At 46.7% G+C, this 17,804-nt stretch overlaps 2 protein-coding genes across 2 annotated transcripts in view; one reads left to right on the plus strand and one right to left on the minus strand.

Annotated features, from left to right (window-relative positions):
• Positions 1-2,515: 2,515 nt before the first annotated feature.
• LOC147418028 (thymidine kinase-like) overlaps positions 2,516-17,804 on the minus strand; it is a 48,974-nt gene continuing 33,685 nt past the window's right edge. Inside the window, exon 4 of the mRNA XM_086507425.1 lies at positions 2,516-2,890. Within this exon, the coding sequence (XP_086363551.1) occupies positions 2,551-2,890 (340 nt within the window). The 3' untranslated portion in view covers positions 2,516-2,550. The remainder of the gene's footprint in view (positions 2,891-17,804) is intronic.
• Positions 3,789-17,042, plus strand: LOC147418029 (uncharacterized). The gene is made up of 3 exons (XM_086506476.1): positions 3,789-6,344; positions 11,936-12,295; positions 16,944-17,042. The coding sequence occupies exons 1-3, from the start codon at positions 5,454-5,456 to the stop codon at positions 17,040-17,042; spliced, it is 1,350 nt and encodes a 449-aa protein (XP_086362602.1). The 5' UTR covers positions 3,789-5,453.

Raw genomic sequence — 17,804 nt, forward strand, 5'->3', positions numbered from 1 at the left:
CTACTAGCACAAGTAAAATGACACAAGAGTGTGTGCTCCTTTAAAGAACCATGCAATGGCCGCCAAAAGGTTGTACCTATATGAGCAATCACAATCGATTAAAATGGCAATGTGTGTGTGTGTGTGTGTGTGTGTGTGTGTGTGTGTGTGTGTGTGTGTGTGTGTGAGAGAGAGAGAGAGAGAGAGAGATCTTTTTACGTCTATAAGAGGCCAAAGTCAACCTATGAGGCAAATCAAATATACATGTGTATCATCCATGTATCAAGATATGGGTGCACATCTATATGCTCAAGGAAGTACAATCATGAAGTGCATCAATCTAACTAGCTCCATCCTATGTCAAACTGGGTGTAAGATCTGGTACATGGGTGGGTGTGGAGTATGGGTTGCACGTATAATCACAGAAGGGTTTGCCAAAACAAATGTCTCTTGGGCTGCTCAGTGGTGACAAGTCTGAATCTCTTCAATCTGGATGTGATGGAGTCTCGAAGTTGTGTATCTTGAAGGGGTGTCTCCACATGAGAGAGAGAGAGAGAGAGAGAGAGAGAGAGAGAGAGAGAGAGAGGAGGGGGGTAGAAGAATATACATTTCTTCAATTCACAACTTTAGAACATGATCAAAATAGTTCCTAAAAAATGAGCAAGACACTAATTCGTTCAAGAAACCCCAAGAACTAAAAAGAGTGCACTAAGTTCTACTAGCAAACATCCATTAAACGTCTTGTTGATACTTCTTTATAGGCCCAAAGCCTTAGCAACTTAAAAGATACACAAGTTTAAACTTGGGATGACTGTCATCCTTTTGGTTCTAAAAATACCTCTTAAAAAACAACCTGTTTAACTCTTCAAAAAGAAGAAAAATGGTCCCATCTAACCATATTTTAGCCTTTTTCTATCTTCTTCTCCACTTCACTATGTTGAGTTCCTCTACTTGGGAATTTCTTTGTCCCATATTTATTCACTACAAGAACTAACATTTCATTGATGGTCACAATGAAGCTTCAAGCACTACATTATTGTCATTTAGATTCAAGGATACCCACTTGGGTGAGATTAACAATGTGATTCTCAAAGCAGAAAGACAGCCAAGTAAGTTACACTTCAAGAGCCACAATTATCATACTGTCAAGCTCTCAAAATGATGCTTATAAATTAATCTTAGAGATTGAATTAAAGGGTAATTAAAATTTGCTCACCTCTTAAATTCTCGTTTCCACATTTCTTTTGTTGACAACATCGAACAAGTTTATGCAAAGATAAGTAGCCTTGTGAAGGGGTCCAAACGAGACATTCAACCTATAAGATCGAATCAAATAGAGGTTCAATATGAAGGCAAGCACCGTCGTGGCTAATGTATCATTGATCTATGGTGGGGCCATTCCCCATTCTTTAATAGAGATGCCCTTTAAATTTAGAGCTAGAATATAATCTTAAAGGTTATCACATCAGGCACTTGAGGGAGTAAAACTTGAGAGCCATGCATGGTGATACTCAGAAAGGTTTGGTGTTTATCTTATGCTTACCTTGAGACTGCGATGCAACAGCTATGTTCAAGCAATTTGTTCCACTGCATTTGCCATAAGATAACCTAGGGAGTATTGTAAGTCCTCTTTGCAATTGCCTCGTTTACCAACCTTATGTTTAACAAAAAAGAAAGTGACCCTCATTAGCTCTCCCCCTAAGCTAGCCACATTTATGCCTCTAGTCCAACTTCTTGCTCCTAATGAGTCTCCAATACACATTCATTTCCTTGAGTGAACTTGGGGTGTGGAGCATTGTTGAGAAGTTTTGAGGTTGTCCACAAATGATTCTTGCACTATGTTCTGAACATTGACCACTATCAGTCGCATGCCTTGACCATCACCAAGCACTTGCCTGCATCATTATAGTGGCCTTGATGTTGCATCACTAAATGATGAGGGTCATGATACTCTTGCGCCTCCAATTAGTGAACAGTTTGATGGTTCTAATTCACCATCTAGCTTGCCACCACTGGTAGATGACCGCCGGTCCAGTGGAAAGAGCGGGCATGTCCATCTACCCACATGTAATATTCCCAACATGGGCATGGACAAAATATTGCTCTCACATGTACGAGGTTTCAAAGACTGCATGAAAACCTGGATGAAGAGCCGCCTTAATGTCAAATGAAAAGATCAATTGTACGACTCAATTATATTCATGCCCCTGAGTCTTTATAATGTCTGCAAATGATGTAAGGAACAGTGAAAAGCATGAGCATCGGTGCCAGATTAAGTGTAGAACAAGTCATACCACATTCAAGAGCAGATCAGATTTAGGTTGGTACCAAACCAATGCACCCATACATAAATCGTACGCAAAGGAGATAAAAATGCACCTGTCTAACAAGACAGAAGGCATATATGACCATGTCCCTTACCTTGCATGTTAATGTGCAAACTTAAGAAATTAAATCAATCAATGCACACACAAAAACTTAATTATCAAGGCTTACTTTGTATAGTTAATGAGCATCTTTAGATTAAATCAATCAATGCACACAAAAAAAACTTAATTATCAAGGCAACGTCTAGAGCTCTTTATCAAAGAATACATTGGTAGATTTGTCAGCTTTCTCAGACTGCAAAGATAGGAACTCATGGTTATTTAATACAGTCCGGGTAGCCTCCGTAGCAATCTTCCCACTTTTTAGTACTGTCCGGGTAGCCTCCAAGGCAACCTTGCCACTATAATAGTGCTGCCGGCACACTGGCATATATATGTCAGTTCCTCCGATCACCTCCTTGTTGCTATCATCTGTTTTTCTGAATGTAAACGAGGCTGGCTTTCCACATAGCTCACAATTAGAAGACAGCTTGATAATGCTGTCTGCCAAGGGCACCAAGTCTAAAACAGATCCGAACTTATTCCTGTCAACCATGTAATTAAAGATACATCAAATTATTCTCCAAGGCAGAAAACAAGAGATACTACCAAAATAAATGGACATTTTAGCCAAAACACAACCCAGACATTGTCAACCCACCACAGATAAACTTCTCCCACTGAGAGAGAGAGAGAGAGAGAGAGAGAGAGAGAGAGAGAGAGTGAATAAGTTATATATACCCGTCGGTCACTCTCTTTTTAAGCAAACAATTGGTCCCTATGGGCATCGATTGTGCTGCCTTTATTGTTAATTTCTATATTTTTACTTGCTAACACTAGTCCAATATTTTTGCACAAGTTATGCAATGTAAGACGCCTTGTAGATGATCTTTTTGTTTCTGGTGTTCCTTCTTTTTGAGATTTTTATTTAGATTCGAGTTCTGTAGGTGGAGAAATATATTCTCATGAGTTTTGTGAACTTAACTAAACTGATTGTTGTGTCTTTTTAGAACTTAAGATTTTTCAAATTCCTTTGGGATTGGAAGTTCTAAAAGCCCACTTATTGTTTGACTTAGTAACACACTATTTTATTGTTTAGATCTTTAGTGCTTCTAGTATTTTTGCTCTTTCTTGACAAATAAAAACCTTTATCATGGCGGAGTATGCCTCTCTCTGCACCACCCGCCCCTCCCTCACCCTACAGCACCCGCCCCTCGCTCCTCGCCCTACACCCTCGCCCCCCGCTCGCCGCTCGCCCTGCGCCCACCCCTTGCCGCTCGTCCCTAGCCCTCGCCCTCACCCCTCGCCCTCAACCCTCATCCCTAGCCCTCGCCCATTACCCTTTCTCCTCGCCCTCGCCCCCCTTACCCCTAGCCCTCACCCCTCGCCCATTACCCTTTCTCCTCGCCCTAGTTTTATCTTCTAGCCCCTCGCCCTTGAACCTTGAACCTACCCTCGCCCTCTTCCCATCGCCCTCGCCTCCACCTTGACTAAAACACAAATTAATTAATTAATTTGCTTGCTCGGATTAATTAATTTAATTTTTGCTTTTCTTCAATTCTCCCTGTGGAAAGCACTGCCCACCGAAAAGCAAAAAGGAAAATCACAAAATCAGAAAGGCCGATTCTACTAGTACAGGTGCTAGAACAGGAGCAGACCCAGGGCTGTTTTGGTTGTGTGGGACAGCTTCGACAGGTTCGGTTTTGTGGTGTATGCAGGACAACATTAGATAGGACATTGGGCGCAAGGCCCCTCCATTATTTTGGCTTTTGTCTTTAAGGGTGACGCCCGCAGTAGGCTGTAATTGTATCTTTACCCGCCGTGGAAGGCTTGATGCGGATGTATGCTTGATGCGGGAGACAATGTATGCATAGTGTGGATGCATATGTGCGCTTAGTGGCTCTTTTTCGGACAGTGATTAAGCATGAGGAAGCTGAGCGATAAAGCCGACCCCCTAGAGGATGCCATTCAAAAGTGCAAAGAGGAAATGACAGAGACTATTACCAAGATGAACCGCAATCTATTGGGCACAATAAATATGCTCGAAGGACGCGTCCTGATCCAAGAAAGCAAGATAAGCGCACTGGAAGACCGAGTGACGGCTCAGGACAAGCGATTAAGTCACTCAAAAAAGATCTCGCCGAAGCACAATCAAGCAACACACTGGAAGAGGGCGAATTGCAACCCTCAGTAATCAAAGAAATCAATACTATCAAGGAGCAAGTCCAGGCCATCAAAGAGGGAGAAGAGCAACACAAAGAGATGACGACTTCTTGGGTGGATGTTCTTACAAAAACTCAACAGAAAGCGGATGAAGCCGAGAAATGGATCGAGGTGGCCAGGAAAGGGAAAGGCAAGGAGATAACGTCCACATCCACACCCGCTATCATTAATCAGACACTAAATGAGGAGCAAAGAAGACGTGTACGCGCTTTACATGTGAGAATTTGCGGTCTTAAAGACAAAGGCAATGTGGACGAAGAGGTAAAAGAACTCATGGCCTTGATGGGGGTTCATGAGCCGACGCACACAAGAGCCTGGAGAGTGGGCAACATAAAGAAAAATGGAAGCAGTGGGGAAACCTCAAAAGAAAGGGCACTCATCCTCCGTTTTCCCTCCATGGAAGTGAAGAAGTCATTCTTGAAGAAAAGGCCAACTCTTCAAGAGACGGGCATTTTTCTCGGGGATGATCTTACTCTCTCGTAGGACGCTCATATGCAGGAAGTAATGCCGGAGATTAGAGCGGGAAGGGGGAAAGGCAAGATTGCCTTTTACCGAGATGGAAGAAGAGTAATACTGGAGCGACGCTCCACATGACGGTGCGAGACTTATGGGACCACACATAAAGTGGCGGCCTGGAACTGTAATGGATCCATGCGTCTTGATGCGGGTGCTTTTGAGGATAGCTTTACTGGAAGAGACATCATCTTTTACTCTGAGACACATCAGGCCCCTGGGCAATCCAGTGGATACAGATGGGAAACAGCTTACAGATAGGAGACACGCTCAGAGCGCAGAGGAAGGGGCTCGGGGGGAGTGGCAGTGTTATTTAGAGAGGATTTGCAGCCATTGATACATATAGCCCGCAAGGATGAGCAGGCTAGGTACATGTGGGTGAGATTGAAAGCAGAGACAGGCAGATATCTCTACATTGCTATTTGCTACTTTCCCCCGAGTACATCGGTTTATGCATCACCCAGAGGACAGTCCCCCTTCTCTATTTTGGATGATGACATATGGGAGTTCTCTAGAGATGGTGACATTATCATTCTCGGGGACTTCAATGCTAGGACTGCTCATCACCAGACAGTGTTTTATGATACTTCAGAGGAGATGCTGAGAGAGCTAGATGTTGTAGAGACGGGCCTGTCCAGACTATCACACGATGCGGAATATACTGAATATGGACGACACCTGATAGACATGGGCACCGCACATGGACTGGCCATCTTGAATGGCATACAGAGGTTTCCCGCTTCGGGAGGCTTCACATGCTTCCCACACAGACATGGAGCCAGCACAGTGGACTATGTCATGGCACAACCGAGCCTCATCTCTAGTATCCAGGACCTCACGGTTGGACCTAAACCTGTTGGTGTGGCAATGGATCATGCTCTTGTATCGCTAACCATTTCTTTTCAGTTTAGTGTAACACACAGGCTACGGGCAACAGCCCCTACTCGCTACACCTTCACTCGGGAGACGGACTTTGTATACATAGATGGGATCTACAGACGCCTGTGCACAGAGGAGCCAGGGCGACCTCTGGAGGAGCTTACTACTATACTGACACAGACACTACATGATGCAGCAGATGAGGCATACCCACACACCCAACCTGAGCAGAGACGCCGTTCAGGGAGCATGCCCCTGAAAAGTTGGTATGATGAGGAATGCCGGGACACTAGAGCTAGACTTCAGAGGGAGGTGCTTTTGGGGAACATCACTCATAGGCAGTCACAAATTGACTTCCGACGTCTAGTGCGGCGGAAGAAGAGGGCATTTTTGGCTCGCCTAGAGCAGGATCTATACCAGCTTTTCTTGAGTCAGGACTCACGTGAGGCGTGGAGGCTCTTTCATGAGCACTCCCCCCCCCCCCCCCCCCCCCCCCTTGCCATCACTTCTACAGAGGACTGGGGCCAGTATGCATCATCTTTGTACACGGTTCCTGAGCAACCCCCCTTCCCGACCCCCCCGATCCATGCCCGCACACATGTGGTTTTTTCACCGCTGAGATGGTGAGGAAGGCCATTGACAGGATGAAGACTGGGAAAGCATATGATCATGATGGCTTAGTGGCTGAGCATTTCATGCATGCCACAGATTTACTAGCAGAGCTTCTAGCAGTTATGTTTAACCGTGCCATGTGTGATGGCTTGCCTGATAGCTGGAGCCTATCTACTGTTGTACCTATCTTCAAGTCGGGAGACCCTATGGAGCCTGGGAACTATCGCACTATCATGATTGGACACACATTGGCACGGTTGTACGCATCTATTCTTGAGTAGCAACTGAGTAGATGGGCAGAGAGAGAGGGGATGCGCGCAGCCGGGCAGGCAGGTTTCAGGAGGGGTTTCTCTACTCTTGATCACATCTTAACACTCAGAGCCATCATTGAGGAGGGCAGATCGCGTGGGAGACGGATCTATTGCAGCTTTCTGGATTTCCGTAAAGCATTTGACACAGTGCCCAGAGCGAGATTGATGCGCAGATTACAGCAGATGGGAGTACCCACAGAGCTCATTTGGGGGGTCATGGCATTATACAGGTCAGTAGTGGGGCACGTACGCACCCCAGAGGGTCTATCCACACCAATTTACTCCACTATTGGGGTGAAGTAGGGCTGCCCGCTCTCTCCTACTCTATTTGGTATGTATGTAGATGAGGTTTCTGACTACATTGAGAGAGATGGTAATAGAGGTGCCCAGCTAGCGGGGACATGGATTCCACTATTGTTATATGCTGATGATATTGTTTTGATTTCTGACTCTCCGGAGGGGATGCAACGTCAACTGGATGGTTTGCATAGGTTTGCCCAAGAAAGTGGTTTGTACGTCAACCTTGGTAAAACCAAGGTCATTGTTTTAAATACCACCCCACAGTGGATCAGGAGGTCAGCGCCCGCCTTCACATATGGACAAGAGAAGGTGGAGTATACAGATGCTTACACTTACCTTGGAGTGGTTTTCAGTGGACCAGCATTTTCATTGAGGAGGGCAGCAGAGACTAGATTGACCAAAGCCCATGCACCATTGGGTAAATTGGAAAGGATGTGTTCACAGGTTCAGTTTCAGGAGCCTCGGACGAAGCTCTGGCTCTTTGACACTATGGTGGCCTCTGTATTGCTCTATGGAGCTGAGATTTCGGGACCTTCACTGGACCATCACAGGAGGACAGGCCGCAGTGATGGATGGGGGGACATGGAGAAGCCTTTGGTCTCTATGATCTCACGGCTCATTAAGGCCAAGACTTTAGTACCACGTGCTATTATACGAGCAGAGCTAGCTGCCTCCCCACTGGTGGGGCGCTCACCAGATTTGTCTCCTTCATACACCGCATGTGGGAACTTCCCAGAGACAGATATGCACGCCTTGCACTTGAGTCCTCTCGACAGTTAGCCGTGCAGGGAGATACAGCATGCTGGTATGGGTAGATGACGTCATGGTTTGAGACGCATGGGTTCAGCATAGACAGATTGCCTCCTTTCCAATACTCACTGGATGTGCCCTCTGTGACTCTTACACAATCCGAGATCACCAGGCTCATTCGCCAGGACTTGACTCAGCTAGACACCAAGAGGACATGGATACAACCAGTACAGGAGCTAGGCACGAAGATGGCTTTCTACAGAGAGCATCTCCTCCAGCTTACGGAGGATGGTTTTGTGACGAGGCCCAGATACATGGACACTCACCTGTCTCATGGGATACGATGTGCTATCGGCCAGATACGCACATCTTCACACCAGCTGTGGATCGAGATTGGGAGATACAGCGGAATACCAGCAGAGGCCAGGACATGCCCCCTGTGTGACATCGAGCCTGAGACAGAGTTGCACTACACATGCCATTGCCCCATCTACTACGAGATACGAGGCCGCTTCCATTGCTTGTTCAGAGAGGGCTTTGGACCATTCTCTAGAGTCATGCGGTATGAGGATCAGAGATGCCTGGGTTTGTTTTTGCTCGAAGCTACGCAGACATAGAGAGAGCTTGATGAGAGGAAAGACTAGCCAGTCTCAGAGACAGATCACAGACTTCTTTAGAGCTGCCACTGGACACCCGGAGGAGTTACTACCACAGCAGAGCTCGTCGCTTTACACCAGAGGCATAGTGATCGATCGAGCGACTGAGTTGGGGAGATCCAGACGCCCACGACTGCGGAGGACTACACAGAGGCTACAGCAAAGGATCCCGGTCATTTTGGCTCGACATGCACGACGCCCGGTCAGACTACTGACCATGGAGGAGATTGATGAGATCCGCCAGCGACCGATGCTGGATCTCCTGTGATCTAGCTATCCCAGCTAGCTGTTTTAGCGGCTTAGTCCACACTCAGCAGTCTAAGATTCCATAGTATTTTATTTTGTTATTTTGTCATTTTGTCATCTTGTTACTCTAACTTTGTATCAGATCCAGCACATTGTAACTTTTTGGTCTCATAGGTCACTCTGGCCTTTCGAAGACGTTAATATAACATTTCATTTCATTTCTCTCTCTCTCTCTCATTCTCAGATGTCTTGTCTCTCTCTACCTCAGTGATCTCTCTTCTCCACAAGTATGCCTTGTTCATGTGTTTGGCATTGCAGGTGTTCCAGATCGGAGTCTTCATTGCATATTCCGCTACCACCTTTGACAGATACCTACTTCAATCCTCTCCCATGCATATGTCAAAGAGAAAAATCAGGGTAGTTGGTGCCTAGATATAAGGATGTCGCTGGATCTGCTCAAATTCTTTCCTCATACATTGTTGTTTCCAACCAGGCATGTCAAACTACTGCCTTTACAAGGGGACATGCTTTGTATATGCAAAAGAAAGCTTAGCTTGCTAGTCTTGGGTCCACTCATGGCTTGATGCAGCAACACCCTCGGGATGGTTGCAGGGCTTGAGAGCAGCCCCTTATTTTCCAACAAGAAAGATCTGAATTCTTCTATCATGCTTCACTATCTAGACAGATTTAGTCAAGCTCCTCACATAAATAATATGTTTTCCTCGCTTTTTTCAGGAGTGCAGAAAACATTGTTCAGGTGCTCGGCGATATATCAAGAGTACTCCAGCCACACCAAGGCTCTGATGCCTGGCCTTTTATGCTCTCTCGTTCATGTCTGGTTGTCTACTAGGAGAGACCTAACTCGGCACAGGCCATGGCTCGCTACGGAATAGAGCAATAGCCGCTGCTATAATGAAACTTTCCTTTATGAGATCAAGAAGGCCTCCAGCTAGGTGAGAGGACACATTGATTTGGTCAGCTGGTCAGAAGCCAGCCTCCTCTCTTTGCTTCAGTGGTCACAAGCATGCTGCCTAGATGCAGACCTATCGCAGATCATTGGCATAACTATCACCGGAAAGCTCACAGGGATTATGGAGCTTTTCTGATGATGATGGTAGTCTTGTGCCAGGCTCAACTCCATTCCCCACCACTCACTGTGACTAGAGATAATGGCCACTTCTCAGCTGAATTATGAGGCCAGCTTTGCAGTTTTCTAGTATTACCTTGGCATGAATCTGGACATCAGCTGGCCACTATTCCCTTGACAACTGTACGGGTGGCAGGGTCCATAGGCAAGAGGTATGATGTAGAGCCCACACACAAGGCTATCCATGCTTTACCCGTCAATCATTCAGATCAGTCAACGCATTTCATACTGCAGGCACAAAAAAGTATCGTCATTGATTGTTTGAGTGATGATCTTACATGCGGCTTTCTTCAGTCTCAGACTAGGAAAATGGTTCGTCTTATGCACCTATATGCCACCTTAATGAACATAAATCTGTTTGGATGGCCTACACTTCATGTTGTTCCCCTTGATAACAGACTCCTTGTAGCATCCCAGAGGAATTTTCATTCAGCTCTGTTCCCTCAAGCCCCCGCACGCGCGGACACACACACACACAGATTGCATTATCGTCCACGGAGGTCATATATGACCCATGTGACCGAAGACAAAAACATTACAACACAGCCTTTTAAGTGAAGGCATTCGATACATATCAGTTAAGGACTGAGGGTCCGTCAATAGGGTAGAAGATAAGAAAAAGAAAAAAACAAGACCTAAACCTAAGTAGGATTGGGTGAGAGAGAGAGAGAGAGAGAGAGAGAGAGATGAAATGAAATGTTTTATTAAACGTCTTCAAAAGGCCAAAATGACCTATGAGACCAAACCGGTACAATCCTGATGAATTGATACAATGTCAAGGTACAAAATAAAATGAGCGGAAATAAGATAAGTCTAAATGGTTACTGTCATGAATCTACGTATCTCAGAGCTGTGTAGCACTATTAAGTGTGTGATGGTGAAACAGTGAGTAATACAATCTCAGTATATGAATAGGCGTCCCACATGTCGAGCTAAAGCAATCCGTATCCTCTATCGTAGTCTTTGTCGATGCTATGAGGTACCCCTTAGTCATGGGCGTCTAGATCTCCCTAGCTCCGTAGCCCAATCGATCAACTTACCTCTGGTGTGGGTGATATCTCGGCTCTATTGAGTGGCCTGCTCCTCTGTCTGCCCAGTAGGTGGTCTAAAAAAATCTGTAATCTACCTTTGAGTTTATCTCGCAACAAGCTCTCTGTATGTCTACGTATCTTGAGCAAAAACAAGTGATAAAATCACGAGGCCTGCCCTTGAGAGCAACAGTGAAAGGTTTAAAAAACCACCATATCAATTTTAAAAACGCATAATGATGAGGCTTCAGAGTCTCTCTCTCTCTCTCTCTCTCTCTCTCTCTCTCTCTCTCTCTCTCTCTCTCTCTCTCTCTCTCTCTCTCTCTCTCTGTGCGCGCTGCCTCACCTGAGCTGCTGCGGACTGTCCCTGCTCAAGCCTGCCTGCGCGCTGCCTCACCTGAGTCACCTGCACGCTGTCTTCTCACGCCGCCCCTGTTTATCACCCCATCGCAGGCAGTTTCTCTGCGTGCTGTCCCTGCTCACGTCGCCCTGCTCACCCCATCGCTGGTAGTATTTCGTGCGCCCCCGCCCCCCCCCCCCCCCCCCCCCGGCCTGCAGGTGCAGGGAATTTACAGCCTTCGACTCAGCCCTTCAAGAATTTGAAAACAGAGAGACAAAATCTCAAAATTTCACAGGGTTTTTTTTTACAAGAAAATTGGAAACTGCAGAACTCACAGAAATTGCAAAATTGACAATGTATGCCATGTAGGCTTAGTGTGGAAACACATGTATGCATAATGCGGTGAATGTAGTTTGGTCTCTCCTCTCTCTTAGAAAGTGAAACAAATAAGGCAAGAAAAAAATGGCGGCGCACTTCATGGTCACAAGCAAGAGGATGACAGTCATTGAAAGGGAGTTGAAAGAATGCAGAGCTCACATGGATGAGTGGAAGAAAGAGAAGAACTTAATTCTTGAATGGAAAAAGAGGGAGGAACAGGCGAGGGAACTAGAGCGCAAGGAGTTCCGGGATGAAATTCAAGCTCTAAAAGGTAGCATCTCAACCCTTCGGAAGGAACTCGACGAAACCAAAGAGGGAGGACGCCTTGAAGATGGAGAAATTCAACCATCAATGATAGATAAGTTGAATAGTATACGAGCACAAGTCAAAGAAATAAAGGAGGAAGGGGAAAAGAAGACCTCATGGGTGGAGGTTCTATCCAAAATGCAAAAGAAGATGGAAGAGGCTGAAAAGTGGATTGAAGTTGTCAAGAAGGGTAAGGGCAAGGACACTCCGACTACACCCGACATCATCAACAAGACACTAGAAGAGGAACAACGAAGAAGGGTACGCGCTCTACACGTGAGAGTGACCGGCCTGAAAGATTCAGATAAGGTGGACCAAGAGGTGAAGAGCCTCATTTCAATGATGGGGGTGGAGAAGCCCTCGCACACACAAGCTTGGAGAGTGGGCAAGAAGAGTGAAGGTAATGGGGAGAGTTCAAAAGAACGGGCTCTCATTTTGCGCTTTCCCTCCATGGAAGAAAAGAAAGACTTTTTAAAGAAGAGGCCAACCCTCAAGAAAACAGGTATTTTTTTAGGAGATGATCTTACGCTCTCACAGCTTGCACATATGAGAGAGGTCATGCCGGAGATTATAGCAGCAAGGGAGAAGGGAAAGTTAGCCTTCTACAGAAATGGACAAGTAGTGATTATAGAGCACCGCTCTACATGACGGTGCAAGACCTATGGGACCACTCTCAGGATGGCGGTTTGGAACTGTAATGGTTCGTATAGACTTGATGTGGGGGCCTTTGAGGACAGCTTCAGAGACAGAGACATTGTTTTCTACTCAGAGACTCATCAGGCTCCAGGACAGTTGATGCCGCATATATCAGGATACAGATGGGAGACAGCTTGCCGGACATGCACCAGATCTACGCATGGGACTAGAGGATCAAGAGGTGTAGCAGATCTTTTCAAAGAGGAGCTCCAACCACTACTGCACATAGTTCGGAGAGATGATCAGGCCAGATACTTGTGGGTGAGGCTGAGGGCAGAGACAGGACGTTTCTTGTACATCGCCATATGCTATTTTCCTCCCAGCACTTCAGTATATGCTTCACCCAGAGGACAGTCTCCTTAGGGATGGAGACATCATACTTTTGGGAGATTTCAATGCCCGTACAGGCAGCTCACAGACGGTTTTCTATGACACCTCAAAGGAGATGCTCAGAGAGCTAGAGCTAGAGGCGATGGGGCTTGAGAGATGCTCACACGACAGAGAGCATACAGAGTATGGGAGATACCTGAGGGAGATTACGACTACTCACAATTTAGCCATACTGAATGGCTTACCGACTTTCCCATCTTCTACAGGTTTTACTTGTTTTCCACGCAGACATGGGTCCAGTATTGTAGACTGTTATGACACATCCGAGCTTTATCTCTCACATTCAGGATTTCACAGTGGGGCCCAGGCCTGTTGGGACAGTAGTAGATCATGCACTTTTGACATTATCAGTCTCCTTTGAGTACAATACATCTCAGGCCTCACGGGGTGGTAGACATCCACGCTATACTTTTACACCAAAGACTGACTCAATCTATGCAGAGGAGATACGTAGGCTTTTATGCACATTAGAGCAAGTATACACGGTGGAGGAGATCACATCTATGCTGACAGTGACATTGCATGGGGCAGCGACAGAGGCATACCCATACACTCAGCCTGGTCAGAGACGTCGTTCTGGCACATGCCTCAGAACAGCTGGTATGATGAGGAGTGTCGACAGAGGAGAGCTCAGATACAGCAGGAGCTTGCATTGGGAGTGATCACCTGTAGACAGTCTCGTATTGCTACACGACGACTAGTGCGACGGAAGAAACGAGCTTTCTTGGTCCAGATGGAGCAAGATTTATATCAACTCTTCCTTAGTAGAGATTCAGGAGAGGCTTCGTGTCTATTCCATGAGCAGTCTCCCCCACCAGTGATTACTTCTACTAAGATATGGGGGCAGTATGCAGCATCCTTATACATTGTACCTGGACAGACACCACTACCAGATCCACCACAACCATGTCCGGCTGCGAGCACCTTCTTTACCACTGAGATGGTAAAGGAGGCCATTGATAGGATGAAGACCAGACGGGCACAGGATCATGAGGGTTTGGTAGCAGAGCACATTATACATGCTGGGGATTTGTTGGCAGAGATGCTTGCACGGTTATTCAACCGTGTCATGTGTGAGGGCTTTCCTGAGTCTTGGAGATTATCTACTATTGTACCTATCTTCAAGATGGGAGACCCCACAGTGCTGGGAATTACCGTACTATCATGGTAGGACACACATTGGCACGGTTGTATGCATCCATCCTTGAACATAGGCTAAGCAGTTGGGCAGAGATTATGGGCATACGGGCACCTGGGCAGGCTGGTTTCAGGAGGGGTTTCTCCACACTAGATCATGTCTTTACACTCAGAGCTATCATTGAGGAGGGTCGAGCACATGGTAGACGGATTTATTGCAGCTTTGTAGACTTCCGCAAAGCTTTTCACACAGTACCGAGGGCCAAATTGAAGCGCCGACTTATGGAATTGGGGGTACCCACAGAGCTGATATGGGGGATTATGGCATTGTACAGTTCAATGATGGGTCATGTACGCACATCAGAGGGGATATCTGACATAGTTCACTCCACTATCGGAGTGAAACACGGATGCCCATTGTCCTCTACTTTATTTGGTATGTATGTTGATGAGGTCTCTGATTATATTGACAGAGGAGGAGATAGAGGTGCTCAGCTTGCGGGGACATGGATCCCTCTGTTATTGTATGCTGTGTTGATATCAGACTCCCCAAAGGGTATGCAGAGACATTTGGACGCATTGCATAGTTTTGCAGTGGATAGTGGATTGTCTGTCAACCTTGGTAAAACCAAGGTCATGGTATTTAATACCACGCCACAGTGGGTTAGGAGATCAGCACCTACATTCACATATGGGCGGGACAATATGGAGTACACTGATGCATACACATATCTTGGGGTGGTCTTTAGTGGACCGAGGTTCACACTGAAAGGGGCAGCAGACACTAGATTGACTCGTGCCTATGCAGCCGTAGGCGGTTTGGAGAGGATTTGTTCGCAGGTTCAGTTCCAGGAACCTCGAACAAAGCTCTGGCTTTTCAACACTTTGGTCGCTCCAGTTATGCACTACGGGGTTCAGGTTTGGGGACCGTCTGTTGACAGTGCTGGATGGAGTAATATGGAGAGACCCTTGATACTTATGATTTCTAGGCTGATTAGAGCCAAGGCCTCGGTTCCACATGACATCATACGAGCGGAGCTGGCTGCCCCACCTATGGAGGTTGAGTATCACCAGATCAGTATCATTTGTACACAGCTTATGGGACACCACCACGGACAGGTATGCTAGACTTTCTCTTGAGTCATCCAAACAGCTGGCATTACAGGGAGATACATCATGTTGGTATGCACAGATGAGCTCATGGTTTCAGAGGCATGGTTTCAGCATGGACAGGGTGCCCCCTTTCCAGTATTCTCTTGATGCACCATCTTTGGCTCTTACACGGATGGAGAGTGCTAGACTCATTCGGCAGGATCTTATCCAGCTTGATAGCAAGAGGACATGGATAGAGCAATCACGGGAGTTGTGTACGAAGAGGGCTTTCTATAGAGAGCATCTTCTCCAACTCAAGACAGATGGATTTGTCACACGGCCCAGCTACATGGACACACATCTATCTCATGGGTTACGATGTGCCATAGGCCAGATTCGCACATCTTCACACCAGCTTGGGATTGAGACAGGTAGATTCAGAGGCATACCAGCAGACAGTAGGATTTGTCAGTTATGCCATGCAGAGCCACAGACAGAGTTTCACTACATATGTCTCTGCACAATCTACTATGAGATACGGAGACGCTTTCATTGTTTATTCAAAGATGGTTTTGACTCGTTAGATAGAGTGATGAGATATCAAGATCAAAGGTGTCTCAGATTATTTCTACTTGAGATACAGAGACATAGAGACGCTCTATTGAGAGGGCAAAGACAGAGATAGTCCCAAAGACACATCTCAGATTTCTTCAGTCTGAGTACCACAGAGGCAGAGGGGACACCATCATCACAGAGCTCGGTTCCCACCCATACACACACCAGCGGTACTCTCATTAACCGAGCTATAGAGTTGGGGAGATCGAGACGACCGCGACTGAGGAGGGGAGCCACCCAGCACCGGCGGAGATTGCGGCAGAGGATCCACAGGATTCTAGCACGACACCCTGAGTGTCGACCAATATAGGCTCCATCCCATTGCTTTATTATATCATGGTGACACTTATCCCCACTTTGTACCTTTGTGGCATGATACCATTGCTCAGCCTACCAGCCACCCATAGGAGTCGGTAGCTTTCCTATTATCTCAGTTCTTTGTTTGTAGTTTTCTTTGTTTGTACCTAGACTTGGTACTAGACTCATCATTGTAATCAGTTGGTCTCATAGGTCATTTTGGCCTTTTGTAGACGTTAATATATCATTTCATTTCTGTGTGTGTGTGTGTGTGTGTGTGTGTGTGTGTGTGTGTGTGTGTGTGTGAATAAACCAGTAGCAATGCAATGGTTGAATTCAGTAAATGGGGCTTGTACATAAAGCAAAATAGCTACTAGAATGCCTATGTGTTAAATACAGCACTATACTGGGTGCCCGACAAACATTGTGCCACCTCACGATTACTCTCTAAACTCCAAACTTGAATTAATTGATCTCAAGATTCCGAAGGAAGAGAAATGAGGTGCAGGCTAACACGAGTGTGGGATGGCACCAACAGGACTGTGTTGCATCCCGCGATGACAATTTGCATGATAAGACGTCGGCAGCAGCAGCAGTTACTAGTAAGCACTAACATAAACCCTAATAACCATTCAGCTTGTACTAATTCTTACCTCCAACGTTATGGTCCTCTTCTTTGTAGCATCCCGCTCTCCAGCTGCCAGCTGCTACATCTGTGCTGAAGGGCAACAGCACTGTTGCCGCCGCCGCAATCGCTGCTTCTCCCCCCTCCTGTCTCTGAAGCTCCCCCTCCTGCTCTTCAGTCTCCTCCTGCACCGGCGTCACTTGTTGCCCTTCCCCTCCCCCACCCCATCACCTGCCTTTTTTTCGTTCGTCACCACCCCGCTTACAAATCAGTACGATCAGAATGCGAGCGATGGTCCCTCTCCTTCTTCAACCCCTCCTCCCGCGCGACTCCATTCGCCCCTCGTGCCTTCGGAGTCTCTTTCCCCTCCTCCTTGCCTCTTTCTACCCTTTCACCATCGCCAGAGAGCGCCTTGTCCTGCTCATCAACTTCACCACTTGGCTCTTCCTCCTCGATGACACTATTGAGGAGGCAGATGGTCAGACCGCAGTTGAAGTGGGCGAGCCTTTGCCACCGTGATCAGCGCTACCTTCTCTCGCCCGACAGGCCAAGCTATCCAGTACAAACGACAGACCAGCGCATAGTGTCGTTCATGGTACGTTTTCAGGTGGAGGTCTGGGAGAAGAATCAAGATGTGTAGAGGGATGTCAGACGGGCTGCAAAGGAGGTTGGCGGGGGAAATGTTGAGGTCGATGGAGGCGATGAAGGATATATGGGTGTCAACTGTCAAGGCAGAAGGGGCTTAGTGATTACATTGGGAAAGAGATGATGGAGCTGAGCATAGAGAACGGGTTTGCGTGGCCAACGTTGCTGTTGATAGAGTATGCACTGCGGGTGGAGTTGCCGGGAACCAGTGCATGTGAGCTGCCGGGGAAAATGGGGGAGGTGATGCACAAGATGACAGAGGCCACAGCCACG

The sequence above is a fragment of the Adiantum capillus-veneris genome, chromosome 30 (assembly GCF_014529385.1).
Source record: "Adiantum capillus-veneris isolate H3 chromosome 30, ASM1452938v2, whole genome shotgun sequence".
NCBI lineage: Eukaryota > Viridiplantae > Streptophyta > Polypodiopsida > Polypodiales > Pteridaceae > Adiantum > Adiantum capillus-veneris.